The sequence below is a fragment of the Cynocephalus volans genome, chromosome 12 (assembly GCF_027409185.1).
Source record: "Cynocephalus volans isolate mCynVol1 chromosome 12, mCynVol1.pri, whole genome shotgun sequence".
Lineage (NCBI taxonomy): Eukaryota > Metazoa > Chordata > Mammalia > Dermoptera > Cynocephalidae > Cynocephalus > Cynocephalus volans.
The window spans coordinates 73,027,542-73,046,062 of NC_084471.1; the positions used below are offsets into that span (position 1 = coordinate 73,027,542).

General features: G+C 37.6%; 1 protein-coding gene across 3 annotated transcripts in view; it reads left to right on the top strand.

Annotated features, from left to right (window-relative positions):
- Positions 1–18,521, top strand: part of SLC38A1 (solute carrier family 38 member 1) — a 59,946-nt gene that overhangs the window by 32,626 nt on the left and 8,799 nt on the right. For all 3 annotated transcript variants that reach the window (XM_063075092.1, XM_063075091.1, XM_063075093.1), the window contains 8 exons: positions 7,523–7,596; positions 9,032–9,124; positions 9,452–9,533; positions 10,606–10,688; positions 12,148–12,206; positions 12,320–12,436; positions 13,681–13,760; positions 16,587–16,687. In XM_063075092.1, the coding sequence (XP_062931162.1) occupies positions 7,523–7,596; positions 9,032–9,124; positions 9,452–9,533; positions 10,606–10,688; positions 12,148–12,206; positions 12,320–12,436; positions 13,681–13,760; positions 16,587–16,687 (689 nt within the window). The remainder of the gene's footprint in view (positions 1–7,522; positions 7,597–9,031; positions 9,125–9,451; positions 9,534–10,605; positions 10,689–12,147; positions 12,207–12,319; positions 12,437–13,680; positions 13,761–16,586; positions 16,688–18,521) is intronic.

Consider the following 18,521-nt stretch of genomic DNA (forward strand, 5'->3'; position numbering starts at 1 on the left):
ACAAAATGCAACACTTTCCACCCCTCCCCAAAAAAGGGGTTGGAATGATAATACTGTCATTTGAAAGGTTCTTTGTATTTTTTCATTTTAATATCTTTGTTGTAAAAGTAAAATAATCATTAAGGACCATTTAAAATAACGTATAAAGAAATCACTCAAAATCTCACTGTTCAAAGACAAGATCTTTTAACATTTTGATGTATTTTATTCTAACTTTTTTGTCTTCTGCTTAGGTCTTATTTTTTATGCTGTCATTCCTCTGTGAATATTCGATTTTTACAGACAATGTAGCATGGTGGGTAAGGACTTTGAAGTCAGACTATCAGGGTTTAAGTGCTCTGATATTAGCTGTGTGACCTTAGACAAAATATTTAATTTCTCTGGGCTTCAGTTACCTTATATGTAAAATAGGGATCATAATAGCACTACTTATATGTGAAATATTTTAAAAAGTGCTTAGCATGAGCCTGACATATGGTGAATTCACCAAAATTTGTTATTACTAATGATCAACAAAGTGTCATATTAATTATATTGAATCCCCATCAAAATATATTAAAGCTCTAAGAAATTCATTTTCATGTGAAGGATAACTTTGAACTTTTCAAAATATTTAAAATTTTCTTGTGAATTAGAGACTCAGAACACCTTGTCCCTCTCTCTTCACTTTCAGGTGTGTCTCCATTCACTTGAGGTCTCATTAAATAAAGGATTCTTCTTCCCCTGTGTCCCTTTTGTTTCCGCTTAAACCTCCCACTGGCTTCCCCAGGCCCGGAAACACTATACCTGTCCTTGAACCTCTCTGAGAACCTCTGGACCGTGCTTCCTTCCCTGTCCAGCTTAGATGTCATGATCCATCACTTAACCCCTCTCTTGCCCAGACCCTATTTCCTTTATCCACTAGCTCTCTGTCACACTAGCCTGGAAAACAGCTGAAGCTGAGTTTTCCCACCACCCAGACAGGTGACACTTTAAATTCTTGGTCTCCATCCTCATTGGCCTCTCATCCTCCACGCTGCAGTCCTTTCATCACTCCAGCCAGTGCTCTTCTCTCCTCAACAGCGTTCTCAAATCTACTCACTTCTTCAGGTATTTCCCTTAGGAAGAATTGGGGGTGGGATGCAAGAGCAGGGAGAGTTACCGGAGATAAAAGATGAATGAGAAAAGACAGGAGGAAAGTGCAGGGGGGTCGAGACAGCTTGGAAATGTGGAAGGGAGGTCAGAGGTGGAAGAAAGTGGGGGAGAGGCCAGCAACAGAGGGGAAGGACTGGAGGACAGTTGGCCCCAAAATAGGACATTTCCTACAGTTTGTCTAATCCCCTTGTACTAGATTTTACATTTTTCTTGTAGATATCCTTCCTCGACCAGCAGTATGTCTATGAGTGTTGGAGTGAGGGCTGTGGGTGGGTGGGAGGCAATGATAGTTAGAAGCCGGACTCATAATAAAGACCACTTTTACTCCAGCTCAGGGAGTTTTTATGGACTATTCTGCTTATTTAATTGAGAATGATAAAGGCTTTATACTTCAAACTGGATTTAGAAGAGGAAGAATGATATAATGTAGTGACTCTCAGATCCCTTTTGGAAGGAGAGAGACATGGGGGGGGGCGTCTGGAAATAATGTTTAAATATACATCCTGGGGAAGTAAGCAACTCTTGAGTAAGTTGACCAAACAAAGTAGAGAAGACCTCGCTTTTCACAGTAAGAGCCAGTCGGGGACCCACAGGAATGATGATTCAGGTGTAAATGCCTCCCTTCATTGCAGTCTTCCTTGGGCAGCTGTGGGGCCCATGTTACAGGTAATCAAGTTATAATGTTGGCATGGCACCCCCACTGCCGACAGTGTGGCAGGTGATGCTGCGATAGTGCAGTGTTTGTGAGAAACAGAAACAACTGAGATGTATACGCCCCCGGGCTAGAGCTTGAGGCTTTAGATCCTGCTGCTGCAAGTGTGGTCCAAGGACCAGCAGCACCAGCATTGGGAGCTTGTTAGAAATGCAAAACCTCAGATCCCACCCTAGACTTGCTGAATTAGAGTATTCATTTTAACAAGATTCTAAGGGTTTGAGAATAGCTGTTTTAAACTTTGGCAAGGGAGAGTCATGCTAGGGAGGGTTAGTAAGGGTTCTCTATTCTTTTGAGAGGAATGGGTCCCGGAGGAGGTGAAAGCACTCAGCTGCATGGCAGTCCGGAACACCCCCATCTGAGCTATTTCTGGATCTGAAGCAGTGACGGCTGCATCACCTCCACCCTTTCCAAGGGCTGTGATGCTGGGTTGGGAGTTTGTCATATGATTTCTTGTTATATAGGTAGGCTTTGAAAATATAGTCTCATCTTCCATAAAGTGTGGTTAGGTTCTTGTTGTTGTTAAGGTATACTTTATATACAATAAAATCTCCCAATTTAACGGGTAGGATTTGACAAGTTTACCCAAATACAGTTGTGAAATCATCACCACCACAATCATGGTATAGAACATTTCAATCACCTTAAATGTTTTGGTTCCATTTGTTGTCACAGCTTATTAGCATAGTTTATTAGCATATAGTACTTTAAAAACTGCAATTTATTATATCATTATCCATATAATCTTTGGGTAAATTATGGGGGACCAAAGAATTGTAATCCTATCAATATGATTTATGATTCAAAACAATGACAAATAAATGTTTTAAAAACAGATGTTTAGAAGTTCATTATTTAAGAGATGGGTTAAAATGTTCTTGCAGCAAATAGAGTAAATATATATAGGATCACTGTCGGAATCTTTAAAAAGTGTGGAGAGCAGGAGTATCGCAGAAGACCGGAAATGAGCTAATTTATCCCAGCTTTCAAAAGTAGTAAAAAGTAGATCTCGGGCAATATTCTAGCACAAGTTATTAAATAGCTTTTTCATGTGCAATTACTGCAGAAAATTGCTCCATAGAGACCAACAGAATTTTCCTAAATTGTCATCTTTGACGTCATGCTATTTCCTAACATCATCTTTTGAGATAAGAGTGAACTGGTAGGTCACAGGGCTATCTCTTAGGTAGAGTATGTCTTGATTTTAGCAAAATATTTGGCAAAGTCTGACATAACTTGCAAATGAGAGTCTAATACTTATAAATTCACTGATTCTTAGCTAACAGTTGTGTGTATGTTTGGTGTTGAATGTAAATAGGCAGATAGGTGAATTAAACCATCATGGCCTGTCCTACAATCTAGTGATGGAGCAATAAAATAAAAAGATTACTGTGGCTAATAGGTGGAGGATGGATCCAAAGAGGCAAGAAGAGGAAAAAAGAGAAAGATTACCACAGTTGTGCAGAAATTAAAGATGATGGTGGTGTCAGCGGAGATGGGAAAAAAGACAAAAAAAGCGTATGGATTTGGGATATATTTTGGAGGTAGAAGTGATAAGATACTTGCCAATGAATTAGATATGCAGGATGAGAGAGTAGGTGAGAGATCAGGGATGACTCCCAGGCTTTTCTGGCTTGGACAGCTGGCTGGATGACAGGCCATTTCCTGATGGTCTTGCTCTATTCAAAATTAGTGGCTCAGACAAAGCCACACTCAAGATATGAAGCTAAATGAGGTGCATAAACATAAGTAAAAAGGATCAACAATTTTAAAAGGTATCACAAGACTTGAAAAATAAAATGCAATGGAAATAAATGTAGAGTCCTGCACTTAGCCTCAAAAATAAAAACAAAAAAAAAGTACAGAGGATAGAACCAAGAAGACTTCGCCTTGTAGCAGTTCACAAAAAGAATGAAAAGTGTGACAAGGCTGCCATAAAAATGAATCCCAAAGTAAGTTATCTTAAAAGAAGCAAGATGTCCAACTCAGAAAAATTAAACATCTTATCGTACTTGGAATGCTCAGACCAAAGCTGATGTTACAGCATTGTGTTTGTCTCAGCACACAGCCTTTAGAAAGGATGGTTCAGACGCTGGACCACGACGAGGATGTAAACAGCCTGAACACTCCATCACAGGGTGAAGTTGAAAGAATTGGAAACATATAAATCAAAGAGCAAAATCTTAAAATGACCATCAAAAGGACTGTTAGGTAGAAGAGGGGTTAGATTTCAAGTGAATTCAAGTAGGTTCAGCGGGTAAAATGAGGACACAAGCATAGGAGTAGCAGCAGTGATTTCAGCTCAGCCTCAGTTCCAAAGCACAGAGCTTTCCAGAAACAGAATGTGTTGTATAATATGTTCACTGTCAGAGGACACCTTGCACACCCGGACGCCTGTGTGTTGGCATGGAGCATAAAGGTTTCCTGTCCTGGGTGAAAACGCTGTCCTGGACAGGGAACTCTCTGAAGGTCTCTCCCTGATCCAGGAGTCTAGAAATCTGGGTTTCCTAACACGCCTCTTCTCAGGGGGTGCAAATTCTCCATGATGCCTCTACTCCACATCTTTCAAAGTGTTGCTGACACAAGGATTTTTGAAAGTTCTCGACCACATTCTTCACAATTCGAACTCTCCCACCACCCCTTCTCCACGGCCCACATACAGTTACATGTGCCAGATCCTCTTCTCTTCAAGGCTGAACATAAGTCTGAAATATCAACACCTTGACGACCCAATTACCAGTTTCTGAGCTTTAGTTGCCGTGTGAACATGCCTCTTTCAGCAACCAGTTTTTGCTCCAGCCATGATAAAACTTTTGGTCAATGGCTAGTGGTGTGGAAGCTTAAGTTATATCCAGATGAAATGCAAAAGAGCATCGCCTGTGTTTCTCTTTGTTAGCACAAGAATACCAGCCTGTGTTTCTCTTCCAGGAAACCATGATTATATGCACAAATATTCGTTTGGACAAATAGAGGTGTAATCATGCTCAAAACAGAAGTGTTCAAATAAGTCATTACATTCTCTTCAGTTACTTCTCTTTGCTCTTTCTTTTAGATGTCATGGTTTCTGTTTCTCAAGGCATGTCTGACTTGATCTTCTTAAACCACTCTAAAATCTATCAGCGTCAATTAGAAAACATACGGCTTCTTTCTAAAAATCTAAAGAAGAAAAATCTACTTTTCTAAATTTCACTTCCATTACTGCCAGATTCTGGCATAGCCTAAAGCATGCTTAGAATTCTCCATACACAATTTACCTTTTAGTGACCTGATAGAAAAGGGGTTTTGTTTTATATTAATTTGGGTTGTAGAAGGGAAGATCTGTATTTTGGGAGGGATGAAGAAGTCTTTGGAGATTGGATGGTCCAAGGGAAAGGCTGTCAGACAGTCACCACAGGTCCTTTCCTTTCGGGTGCAGTATCACGTTTCTTAAACATGGGTGGCAGGGGGTTGTTTTCGTCACCGTGGGAGGACCTTGTTCTGCCCTAGGGAAGAAGACAGGTGAACACCCTCCTAAAATCTTCCCTGATCAACACTTTGCTCCCACTTGAAAAAGAAAATGGGGTAATAAGGGTTTGTGAAGAAATCCCTCACCTTTTTGCTGAGGGCCCGAGGCCAGCTGAGCATCGTCTGCAAAGAGATTCAACCCACAATATGTGTGAAGAGCCAGCCATGAGCAAGAGCCGTGTTGTTCCGGGGACTTTTAGCTGAGGGAACATGGCAACTGCTTCCTTAGAGTGTTTCCATTGCTAGTAAGTACCCACTTCTTCCAGATTTAAGGGCCTTTGTATGTCATTATATAGATGATGTTAATAATTATCACATCCCCCTTGAGTCTCCTGGTCAATCCCAGCAAAGTCCACTCAACAAGGGCACATTGTTGCTCCAGAACAGCACATGGCTAATCCTAAAATAGCACCCATCCTGTCCCCAGCTGAGAAGCCCGTGTAATCCTGTGCCACACAGAAATCCCGTAGGGCTTGTCACATGCACGTGTAGAAATTGCCACAGTGTTCAGTGTCCCTGAAAACATGAGTGAACGCTGAGTGAAACTCAAAGCTTTCTTCTTCAACATGAATATTGTGTACCTTATAAGATGGGAAAAACCATGCCAAATGAGGTCCTGTGTCTTATTCTCTGACAGAGCATATCAAATCATGTTCCGTTCCTTATCTCAGATCTACTGGGTTGGTTAATAAATGCTTGCTCTTGTTTTCTCGTGTCCTTCAACCAGAATAGATAATAAGGGACTTACCCTCTGAATCACCCTCTTCACATAAGGATTTTAGCTAAAAAAATTTATATCTGAACTCACTTTCTTAATAATCATATATCTTAACCCACAGTCTCCTTTATTGTCGGTTGGGTCAGTTTGGACTTTACCCAAAGTGTTGGGTTTTCTTTTCTTTCTCCCAGTGTTTGTTTTACCGCTGCTGAGCTCTGTCCTTTGTTTTCTGGCCGATTTCTGGCAGTCCATCTGTTCTACTGGTGGCCATTCTGTACTCCCAGTTTATCTTATGGCTACACTGTGTACAGGAGAAAGAAAATGCTGTAGGAGCAGAGAGAGCTAAGAGCTATCATTCTGCCTGGGGCGAGGAAAGGCACTGAGGAGGTGACATCTGAGCTGGGCCCTAGAGCTGTGGTTCAACAGATGTGGGGGGGTTGGGGGAGGAGGAGGCCCACACAGGGAGAACCCGGGATGTGCCAGGTGCCTTTAGGCAGCACTTGCTAGAAAAATAATTGTCTTTAATTACTCAAGCATGGAATCAATTGCAGTACCATATTGTTCCAAGGATCTATTTTCCCACATCAGGAAGTGAGTGATTTCATTTGGGGACTGGAATTTTTTTTTCTTTTCAATAAATAGGATTTATTTTCAATTATGTCTATTCTAACCAAATGATTCAGAAGTAATAATCTATGTAATCTCCAACATCATTTTAACTATACTTTTTCTTGAGAAAGGTTTGATAAGGAGCCAGATGTACTGAAACAAAAACATGAGTTTGTCATTCAAAAAACTCTTTTCATTATACATGATTGTCAAAATTTCCCCACTAGTTAAAATTTCCCCACTAGGCACTTATTCATCCGAGAGGAACCAGGTGCAAAAAAGTGAATTAGATTAGTGATCCAGTGTATAGATTCCAAAATGGCCATAGAGTGGTAGGAGAAAAGAACCCTAGACATCATTTGGCTTGTGTCTTGTGAGTATCACAGATGAGGAATCTAGCGATGGAGAAGTTAAACAAGTTGCCCAAAGTGACGTGGTCACTCTCCTAAGGTCACCTCGAGCCTCTGCCTCCCACATCCCCACACCCCATTCTCACACTTCCCCACCTGTGTGTAACAGACAGTGCGCCATAGACTCCAAAAGCTTTCTTTCATGATGTTGTTTTAAAGTCATCTCAACTGAGATGTTCCCAGAGAGCTATTTGGGCTTTGAATTACATAAAGGATTTGAACTGCTAGAGTTACTCAGACTCTAATGAGCACTTCTTTATTTGGTAGGACATTTTTATTGAGGATTTTAAAGGGAGGATGACTAATAGGTTCCAAAATTTGGATACTATTAACAAATAGTGTTAACATATAAATAAACCTTTGCCCTTCTAAAATGTAAGGTCAGAATATATTCTTTTCTAGTTATTACAACAAGATTTGTTGTTCTTGCTTTAGGATACTTTTGGCTTCAGTGACGTTGCTGTCTATATATTCAATAAACCTTCTATTGATCTGTTCAAAGGAAACAGGTAAGCTGAGAACATGTCTAATTTTGTTAAAGCCAGGCTAAATGATTTTCATGGTGATATTGTGACCAAATGATGTTTTCCCTGTTTGGCAACTTGATTATGAAAAAGAAAGACTTCTGCAGCCTACGTTAACTGGAAGACCTATAGTGGTATTTACCTAGAGACACAGATGCAGCAAAATATAAATGAAATTGTCATGGACAATGGGCAAATGGCATTGCCATTTAAAGTGAACCCTCAATTATACCTGTTTTTCTTGCTTGAGATGACTTCATTGTAAAGGCTCTAGTTTTTCCTTAGATCTTTATAAATCTAGGTCAGAGATCCCATGTTTTTATGTTATAGCCTTCAAGGTTTTAAAAGTAAACAGACCTTTCATTCTCTTTTGTACATATTCCAAGGAGAAAATGTTACTTCTGAGGCAGTATGGGAGTGAGCGAGCTATGAAGAGATCTCAAGTGTTCTGGGCAGTGTAATACGTGAAGTATTTATTTTCTATCCCTGGGACACTGGATTATGTTTGCAATACTTTGACTTTTACATTAGCTAAAACCACGTTGGCCAACTATTATTGTATATAGACGACTCCATTTAACTGGAACATTTTGTAATAAACTGAGGATCTAACCATCGTCTAGTTTAAACACCAGTCTTATGAGAGATTATTAAACAAAGGTTTAATTATAGTCTAACCCATATTGCTTTCTGTGAACCTTTTGAAAACATGAACTGAACTGTCATAAAGAAATATAAACACTTTTTAAAAAATGAATCGTTTAGAATTTTAGTATTTATTGAAATGAGCTAGTTGAACACTTTAGAATTTTGCTACAGCCAAATTATTCTTTTGATAGATTTGTCTGCTGCTCTCTTTTGTGAGTTACATGTCTTTGAACTAAATTGTACCAATGATCACAATTCTTGTCATGACTATTAGATGTTTCTAAGCTTGTTATTATATTTAGGACACAAGAGACATTAGTGGGATGTTATTAAGATAATTCCTTGCTAGCCTAATCAGTTCAAGTAATTAAAAGGAATCTTTTGTCTTGACCATCAGAATTTTTTTAATCAACTATTTATTCTAATGGTACTTACCAAACCTGAGAAAATGATCACAGTGGGAATTTCCCCTCAGTAAAGTAGAAGTAGTTAAAAAAAATAAGCCTTATGACCTAATAGTTTAATAGTTTAATGCTTCCGTAGCCAACTTGAAAAAGGAGAAATGGTGGTCATGTCTGACATTTTAAAATGTCAAGAGCTTGTTTTATTATGAGAATGCCCTAACCCTTGCAAAGCCAAGATGGCTATTGGTGTGCATTTGAGAAAGGCACAAAATAAATTAGGAAATGGTCAATAGAATGATAAAATTTTAGCTATTTTAACTTATAGAATCCTGTCATTTCTTGTGTTCTCAAATCTAATTTTTAAATAGGCTGCATGGTTTATGAAAAGCTGGGAGAACAAGTGTTTGGCACCACAGGGAAGCTCGTGATCTTTGGAGCCACCTCTCTGCAGAACACTGGAGGTAAAAAGAACATGCTTTTCTATACATAACTTTAAAGCATGTGAATATTATTATCTTTTCTAATTCTGGTGGTTGTGTGGCCACATGAATTTTAACATAATTCAAGCAGTTATCCTCGTTGCTCACATGGCACATGGAAAGTAAAGCAAAGACAGAAGTCACTTACTTAAAGCCAAATATATTATATATATATATATAGTTAGAGGAGCTAAAGCTGCCTTTGTATCTTATTGAAGGTTAGTCTAAGAACAGGTTGGTAACCTTTTATATAGCTTGCAACATAAGCCTCAGTATCTTCTTTCTAAAAATCTTCTCACTTTCCTCCAGCAATGCTGAGCTACCTCTTCATAGTAAAAAATGAACTACCGTCTGCCATAAAGTTTCTGATGGGAGAGGAAGAGGCATTTTCGTAAGTTATGGACATTTTTTTGTGATATAACTAAAATGTGTTCAATTCAAATGCAGGCTAACCAAAGTTTTTGTTTTATGAAAATTGCAGAAACAAAGTTTTTCCCAGATTATTATTTTTTTCTTTTGTTGTTTCAACAGTAAATTCTTTGGGGCTATATAAATGAAAGAAGTAGGGAGAGCCATATAAATATGAACATTTAAAAGGTAGATTCACCTGTCATGCTGTAAACGGTAGATACTGCATTTTCCAAAGAGCCTGTAATCTATATCTAGTTTCTATGAAATAGAACAGATATGGAGGATTTTTAACACAGAAATAGAACATACAAAAAAATTAAGACTCCAGTCTCTTTTTTAAAGAAGGTACAGAATTTGGGGAGCAAGATTTATATGAGCCAACCTCATTAAAGATGTAGCTAACCCTGGAAAATGTTGCAGCTACATTTGGCACAAAAGTTATGTTTTGACTCCTTCTTGTTTGACAGTTCTTGTCAGTTTTAGTTTCTCTGTTTTCTTTCAAGAGAGAATTGTAGAAGCCACAGTTCTTAGCGTTCTATCCTCATGATTCAAGGCCAAATCCAAGAGATCAGGGATAGAAAAATGCTTACCTGTCGTGACTTGTTTCTTGCTGAAATTATCCAAGCAAAACAAAAAGGAACTTTCTCTTTAAATGACTGATAGGACAAATTGCAATCTGACTGAATGCAATGCATGCATTGGGTTTAGAAACCACGTAAATAATACAAAGGAATACTAAATGCTACATTTAGCTGGTGGGGGAAAAAAAAAAAAACAGTCTCCCTTCTTATGCTACGTGGGAGTGAGGCAATAGTAAATGAGTAGTGGTTGAGTTAAAGCATTTGGGTAAAACCTGAATAATGATTTTAAAAGTTAATGGTTAAAATTAATTAACGGTTAAAAAAGTTAATGGTTTAAAGCCCAAGTAGAAAATTTTTGAAAAATTATTAATAATAAAAAGTTAATTAAAATATGTCATAAAATATTACATTTGAGGGGAAAAAATGTCACTTTCTTAAAAAATATAACCAAACCACTTAAATGCCTTTCAGAGCCTGGTATTTGGATGGCCGAGTTCTGGTGGTGGTAGTTACCTTTGGCATAATTCTCCCTCTGTGTCTCTTGAAGAACTTAGGTAAGGAAAAATCTTGCTTTTATCATAGTCTCTACGGTGCCCAGATGAATCAGAAACCAAATAAAAATGAACAACTTTGCTCTCTGCTTCCACTTTTTAGGGTAGAGGTTAAGTGAATGATAAATTGTGAATATTAATCAGGCCCCACTTAATGTGGGATAAAAACACTGATCTGTATGTGACTTCTTAAGCAGTCCCTCTACTAAGCTGGAGAGGGCAGAAGGGAGGTTCTGGGGTCAGAACAGCCAGTGCTATTTTCAATAGTACAACTTGCAGGATACTCTTAAGAAAAGTCCAGAAAACGGAATTCTCCTCATGAGGCCTTATATACCCTGACTATTTAGACAAATGGATTTTCAAATCTAATAGCAAGGTAGAAAGCTGCTTGTATTTATACCCAAAAGTATTATGAATCACTCTTAAATTTAGAAAGTCTAACCAATCTCAATTATTTGCCTCACTGAAGAGAGAGAGAGAAGTCAGAAGTGAAGTCCAAAATGGTGGATAATCTCCAAGTGATATCTATTTGGTTTTGACATTTATTTTTATGTTTATATTTGGAGACAAGTATGCCTGATGTTATGAGAATTTCCTACATTGAATAATGAGGCCAGACTGCCATCAAATCAAAACCCTCTAAAATGCACTACCTTTAATTCTAGACTAATTCAAGGCAGAAGTTTGGATTAAAGTTCTTCCAAAGATAATTACAAACCACGGTTTTTATTTTGTTTTGGATGAAAAATATCAGACCTCTGAAGCTTTTCTGTGAAGTTTATAAATAGACTTTTTTTTAACTACTTAATTTTCTGACTTGTGGGTCTATATTGAGGTTTTTCTGTACCTATCTAAGTAGCTCTTTTCCATTTGCATAGAGAAGGGCTCTTCCCTAGGGATGAGAATAATGTGGTCCCTCAGAGGCCACTTAACTCTGCTTCTCTGGAGGTTATGGTGGCAGTCATAGATCTCCCAGATATTCTACGGGGAGCAAGGTAAAGATCCCCAGATACTCAATTTATCCCTAGAAATTCACTTCATTTATTTGCATGCTTCTTATCTGGGGAGAAAAGTATTGGAACTGACATTCAGTATGCACACAATAAGTGCATAATAAAGAGCTATTGAGGGGATCAAGGACTAAATGTATTTGCCTGTAAGACTCCGTAAGAGTACACCAACACAGGCTTAGGGCCAAAATTGGGAGGTTCTTTTTTCCCGGATTCTGGGAATCTGTGTTCTCTAGTGTGCCAAGGAGAACTGGAATCAAAACACCTAATACAAGGTTTTTATTCAAAGCCCTACTTTTTGCCAAATAAAGTAGCACTGTCAAATATTAAATGTTGTATTCACATTGGCTTCTATGAGTATTGTTGGAGTCCTAAACTGTTCTTGAAATAGTGCATTGAAAGAAATGAGGTGATGAATGAAATAATAAAATTTTATTTTTATTTTTTTGAAGGGTATCTTGGCTATACTAGTGGATTTTCCTTGAGCTGTATGGTTTTTTTCCTAATAGTGGTAAGTGCTCAATGAAATGGCTGATTTGGTTTTGCCAAAGGACAATGCCGTGTAATAATTATCCCTTATTTGGCTTTAAGTCTATATTATTTCTTCTATATTTTTAATATTAGGTAATCTACAAGAAATTTCAAATCCCCTGCATTGTCCAAGAGCTAAATTCAACAACAAGTGTTAATTCAACAAATATTGGCACGTGTACACCAAAATATGTTACCTTCAATTCAAAGGTAAGTTTCCTTATCCTTTTCAGATAAAAATGAGCATTTTTATTAAGGGCATTATATTTCCCATACTTGTTGTAATTACACTCTTTTTGAATGTATCAGAGCTCAAAAGAACACACAGTTCCATTGCTTCCATATTCTACAATCCATTTAGAGACCTTTGAGAAATATACATTTATTGTATTTCATGCTCCCTCTTACCCAGTTTACATGCAGGATAACCCATGAAAATCTCTTGCTGCGTAATCGTCCCAGCTCTACTCTTCCTGTGTAGAGTGCTGGGTGATGCTTTAAAAAGAGATTAACAACATCCAAGCCCACAACTTCTTACACGGTGGTGACAGAACGGAGCACTACAAACTTCCTCAGCTTACACAGTTGAAATACAGATACCACCACAAACTGGCACTTAAAAAACTTTCATACTATTAAGGTATTGTTGATAGTGTGGGGAACAGTGGGCTATGGAGTCAGTCTTGGATTTGAATCCTCAGGCATATCAACCGACCCCTTGTGTAAATATGAGAATTCTATTCTGTATCTTAACAGGGGTTTGTTAGAATGTCTCTGGTAAGGTACCTCGGCAGAGTTAGACACAAGATATGTTACTTTTCCTTCCTTCTCTGCCAGCTTCTTTTTGCGTAAGATTTTATACTGAGTTTGAGAGTTTTTAAAAGCTTTATCTAAGAAAACTAAATAGATCTCTCTCTCTTTTTTTTTTTTAACTCTAAGGATACAGCCAAAGTAGTAAAATGTGAAACTGATTTTCTTTTTTAATGCCATTTTTTAAGTCTGATTTGATGCCCCTGATAGAGAGCAAAGAGCAGTAAAACAGAGATGGAAGTCCTGGACAAGTCACTTAACCTGTCGGGAGGGGGAGTGATCAGAGGACAGCAGTAGTCTGCTCAGAGTTGCTGGGGGCCCCAGTGAGATAATGTAGGAAAAGTGCCATGTAACTGGCTTAGTGCCACATAAACACAGGGTGTTTCTATGCCTGGAGTATACAAAATATTCTCTAGGTGAGTCAAATCTTAAGCCCCTCTGTGACAAGTGCCTAATGGCTGGAGCTAGATAAGCTCTCTTAGAAAAGCTGCTCCTATTTTAGGAATCAACCCCCTCCTAAGAACCAAATAATCCAGGGATTCTGGAAAGCTGTCAGATAAAAAGACAGCTTAGAAATACAGGAGCTGTATAATTTTTATGGTGAAAATGTCTTTTCTTAATGTTTATTTTTTTCTTTCAAATAGACCGTGTATGCTTTACCAACCATTGCATTTGCATTTGTCTGCCACCCGTCAGTCCTGCCAATTTACAGTGAGCTTAAAGAGTAAGAAATCTGTTTAATTTTTATCTCCTAATCATTTTACAACCCCTCATTAATAGGCACGTACTGTATTAAAATACACCAACTTGTGTAATGAACCTCTACAGATTCATCACCCAGATTCAATATTTACTAACATTTTGCCATTCTTGAGCAAGTGCTGTATTTTAAGGAACAAGAAAGCAAGAAAAACCAAAAGCCTGCAGTATTTTTTGGCCATAAATGCAGAAAGTGGCCAACCACATGAGCTTTTTAGTTTTTGGTTTTTCAAATACTGTATTACTTAGAGTTCAAGTATTTGTGTTGCTTTCCTTTACTTATGCTTATTTTGCAAATGCATGATTATCTTCAGATTTATCTGTAAATTGCTAAATATATTGTCTCTAATTTGCCTGTTGGTTTGGTGGAAAAGGCTGATAAATCAAATAATAAGAAATTAATGTTAAGATCACAAACTTTGAAAAAAGAATATTGTTGTTCATTTTAAGCTATTAAGTTAATTCTATGGATTTATTTTGATGGTTGTTTTAGAGAAAACTGAACGTCTACTTGTAAATTTCCTTGTGTCCTCTTTTTAGTCTACTCTTTGTCAGACTTTTTTCTTTTATTGAAGCATAATTGTTTATACATATTTGTGGGGTTCAAAGTTGACTATCAATATTTGTGTGCAATATATGATGGTCAAATCAGGATAGTTAGCTTATTCATCATTACAATATGTAATCATTCTTCGTGTCCCTTAACCAATTTCTCGTTAATTTCTCATTAACTCCCTCCTCTTCCCCCTTCTCTTCCCCCTTTCCACATCTAGTAACCACAGTTGTGTTCTCTCCTAAAACTTCAGTGTATTATTGTGATTGCTGTTTGTTTCTCTCTCTCTCTCTCTTTCTTTATTGTTTATTTGTTTATTTATTAACTCAGCTCCCACTTACTAGTGAGGACATGTGGTATTTCTCTTTCTGTGCCTGGGTTCTTTCACTTAATTTTCTCCAGGCTCATCCATGTTGCTGCAAATGGCAGAATTTCATTCTTTTTAGGGCTGAGTAGTATTCCATGGTGTATATACAGCACATTGTCCTTATTCAGTCATCCGTTGATGACATTTATGTTGGTTCCATAGCCTGGCTATGGTAAATAGAGTTGCAGTAAACATGGGACTGCAGGTGTCCCTTCAACATGGTGATTTCCATTCCTTTGGGTGTATACTCAGTAGTGGGACTGCTGGATCATATGGTAGTTCTATCTGTAGTTGTTTAAGAAACCTCCATGCTGTTCTCCAGAATGTCCACACTAATTTACAGTATCACCAACAGTGCAGAAGGGCTTCTCTTTCTCTATGTCCTCGCTAGCATTTGTTATTCTTTGTCTTTTTGATCATAGCTGGTCTTACTGGGGTGAGATTCTATCTCAGAGGGGTTTTGATTTGCATTTCCCTGATGATTAGTGATGTTGAGCATTCTTTCATATACCTGTTGGCCATTTGTGTCCTTTGAGAGATGTCTGTTCAGCTCCTTTGCCCATTTTTTAATCAGATTATTTGGGTTTTTTTACTGAGTTCCTTGTATATTCTGGATATTAATCTCTTGTCAGATGTATAGTCTACAAACATTTTCTCCCATTCTGTAGGTTGTCTTTTCACTCTGTTGATTGTTATCTTTGCTGTGCAGAAGGTTTTTAGTTTGATATAATCCCATTTGTTTATTTTTTCTTTTGTTGTCTGTGCTTTTGGGGTCTTATTCATAAAGTCTTTGCCCAGCCCTACATCCTGGAGTGTTTCCCCTATGCTTTCTTCAAGGAGTTTTAAAGTTTCAGGTATCGGACTTATTCTATATAAAAATAGTCATCATGGCATAGTCTTAAGTTCAGAAAAGATACGCAATATAGCTATTATTTCCATTTTGAAACAAAAATAAAGTTGATGTCACCTAGCGTTGAATTCACTGATGATTCTTCCTCTTTCATATTTGATTGATACATGGCTAAATTTTGGAATATGTACATCTGTCTACATATACATCATTCCCACTTTATGATCCTACATTTATTTATATTTATATTAAAAGGCATCTTTTAAATTTAATAACCCAGCTTTTAGTTTGTCATTTTCTCAAGTGTGTACTTCTCAATTTTTTTTGTTCTCTGTGATCCCGTGACATCCCAGGTTACCTGTTATGACACAACCAGATGTTGTGACTCTCTGTGTTCTGTTATTGAGTACAAGTCTTGTACATTAATTGTGTGAGCAGTTAAAGAAACTTAAAGGGTCATCCCAACCTTAGAGTAAACTTGACCTAAGAGATAGAGCCCTTTATCACTACAGTATGATCTCTTGGGTACTTACAGGTCTGGAGACATACCGACATCCAGGTTTGTCCCTGGGGCCACTCAAAGGGAAACCCAAGAACCTAAATAGCAGCATTAGAGACAGAACCCTAGAGTGCAAGTTCCAGCTCTGCCACTAATCTCTGGGTCTGGAAGAGCAGCCTGTGAATTTTTTCTGCTTTTATTCCTGTGCACAGTCAGTGTGGAGATCATATCAAAGACAAATATTAAAAAATACTGTCTGCCCCTCAGATGAGAACTTGATATTCTTTCAAAGAATGGGGAAGAACACTCAAGGAGTGTAGTTTCATGGCCCTTTCCCTCACAGTACCCATTCGGGAGAAGTTACTCGAAACTAGCGTAGTTGCTGGGGGTCATTTTAGCTGGTCAGATCTGCCCTAACCTGACAGAAGGAAAGTTAAGTTAATATTCTTCAGTGTTAACACTGGTGCTTCAGTTCAGTGATGTGATTTTTAATGTTTCACATTCCTTTATCTTTGTTTTTAGCCGATCCCAGAAAAAAATGCAGATGGTTTCAAATATCTCCTTTTTTGCCATGTTTGTTATGTACTTCTTGACTGCCATTTTTGGCTATTTGACATTCTATGGTAAGTAATTTCTGATGGTACATAAATATAAGTATTTTTAAATAAACTAGTAAAAATCAATATCTAAATAACGCTTAACACGGAAGCCAAAGAAAGCAACATGGCTGTCCATTGGTTTTGCTGGGTTTTCCTTCTACTTAAAGCAAATGGTGATGGATTCTTTATACGTTTATGAAGACTGCAAAATAGAATAAACAATATACGGTCTTGTTTTTCTCCTAATAGTGTTCTTAAAGGAAATTGCATTTTAGAAGTGTTCTACCTTTACTGAGGAACGTTTAAAACTACATCAGAGAAGTCTTTCCTAATTGACACTGCAAATTGGGTCAGATTCCATTAATAGAAAAGAGAGACAGAGACAGATATTAAAAGTGAGAAACAGCAGAGTGCTGCACTCATGACATTGTGCATTAATTAAAAACAAAACTCCTAATTGTTCCCCAGAAGCTGGAGACTTGCAAAGATTCGAAGGAATGACATAGAAAGTTAAAAGGTATAAAACCAGAAAAAGCGAACAAGGTTTTATTTAACTTCTGCTGACCCTGTATGAATAGTTTACCTGCTTTTGCTACTTCATCCTCTCCTGTTCAAATTATCCTGCAGCTTTATTTAACATCTTTCGTCATCATTACAATTTGGGACCTAATTTAAATACATATATTTCAAATTTTCTCTATTAAATAATCCTTCTTTGGGGCATTTTTTTTTTCACAAACACAAATGTCTCAAAATTTAAGCACATTTAAAGATTGTTAATTCAGCCCAGAGAGAAAGGCTACTCTGATTATACAGTTGTATTATTATCATCCTCACAAGCAATAAAGAAGAGCAATGGCTAATGAATCCATTAATACCACATTTCGTTTTTGCATAAAAATGGTGTTTCTAAGCTTCCTGCGGTTTCAGGGCTGGGGTTGGGTGAAGGGAGGGAGAGGGAGAGAACTTAATATTAATTGAACAAGCTATGATTTTTCTTTGTAAACATATTTTTTTTTCCCACATAGAATACCAAACCTTTTTATACTCTTGGGTTAAAGAAAAAGGCTCAGCTATTTTTAAGTGGTTATGAATTTTGAATCAAGGAAATTAGAGCTAGTGAGATTTTTCCTTATAATTTATGGTCCTCTTCCAGAAACTGAGACCAAGCTCTATGGTACAGATTATAATTTGAATTCCACGACCAGAGCCTTGAGACTGGTGCAGAGAGAAGCCCTGAAAGGAGACTTAAGGGAGATGATTTCTCATCTAGAGTGAGCCTTTTCATGTTCTCGGTGACTGCCATTCTACCATTGGTAGTCTTTGAAATACCACTTTCAGAAGTTTTGAGAAAAGGTTCAAAGTGGTACATAAACACTTTTTTTTTTTTTAAAAAAATAAGAAAAGCATACCTGGAAGGAAAGAATTATTTTCTGATGGTGGTTAAGTTCGCTGAGCGCCTCTGCTGCACGGCCACTGGAAGCTGAGTTATAAGAGGAGACTTGAGAAGTTCCATGTGGCCCGCAGTCCCCCAGCAAGACTGTGACAGTGTGGCGTGGCTTTCCCCCACGCGTCTAGATTTAGAGGGGCTTTGTGCCTCTCTTCAACCTTTTAATTCCAATGTACTCCTAGGTTTAATTTAGAATAAATGAGGCATTCCTACTCCATGTGACTTCTAGTAATTACTTTAAATTCCTTTTAGCTAAAGTGACATACACACAGTGGAGCATGTCTCACACGGGATTTTTCTTTTCAACTTTGTAAATTGTTTTAATAGACACTTCAAAACATGGCTTTCCTTGCCCTTGTGTTTACAAATTCTTTGTTGTTCAGAAAAACTGTCATTCAGTGATGTACT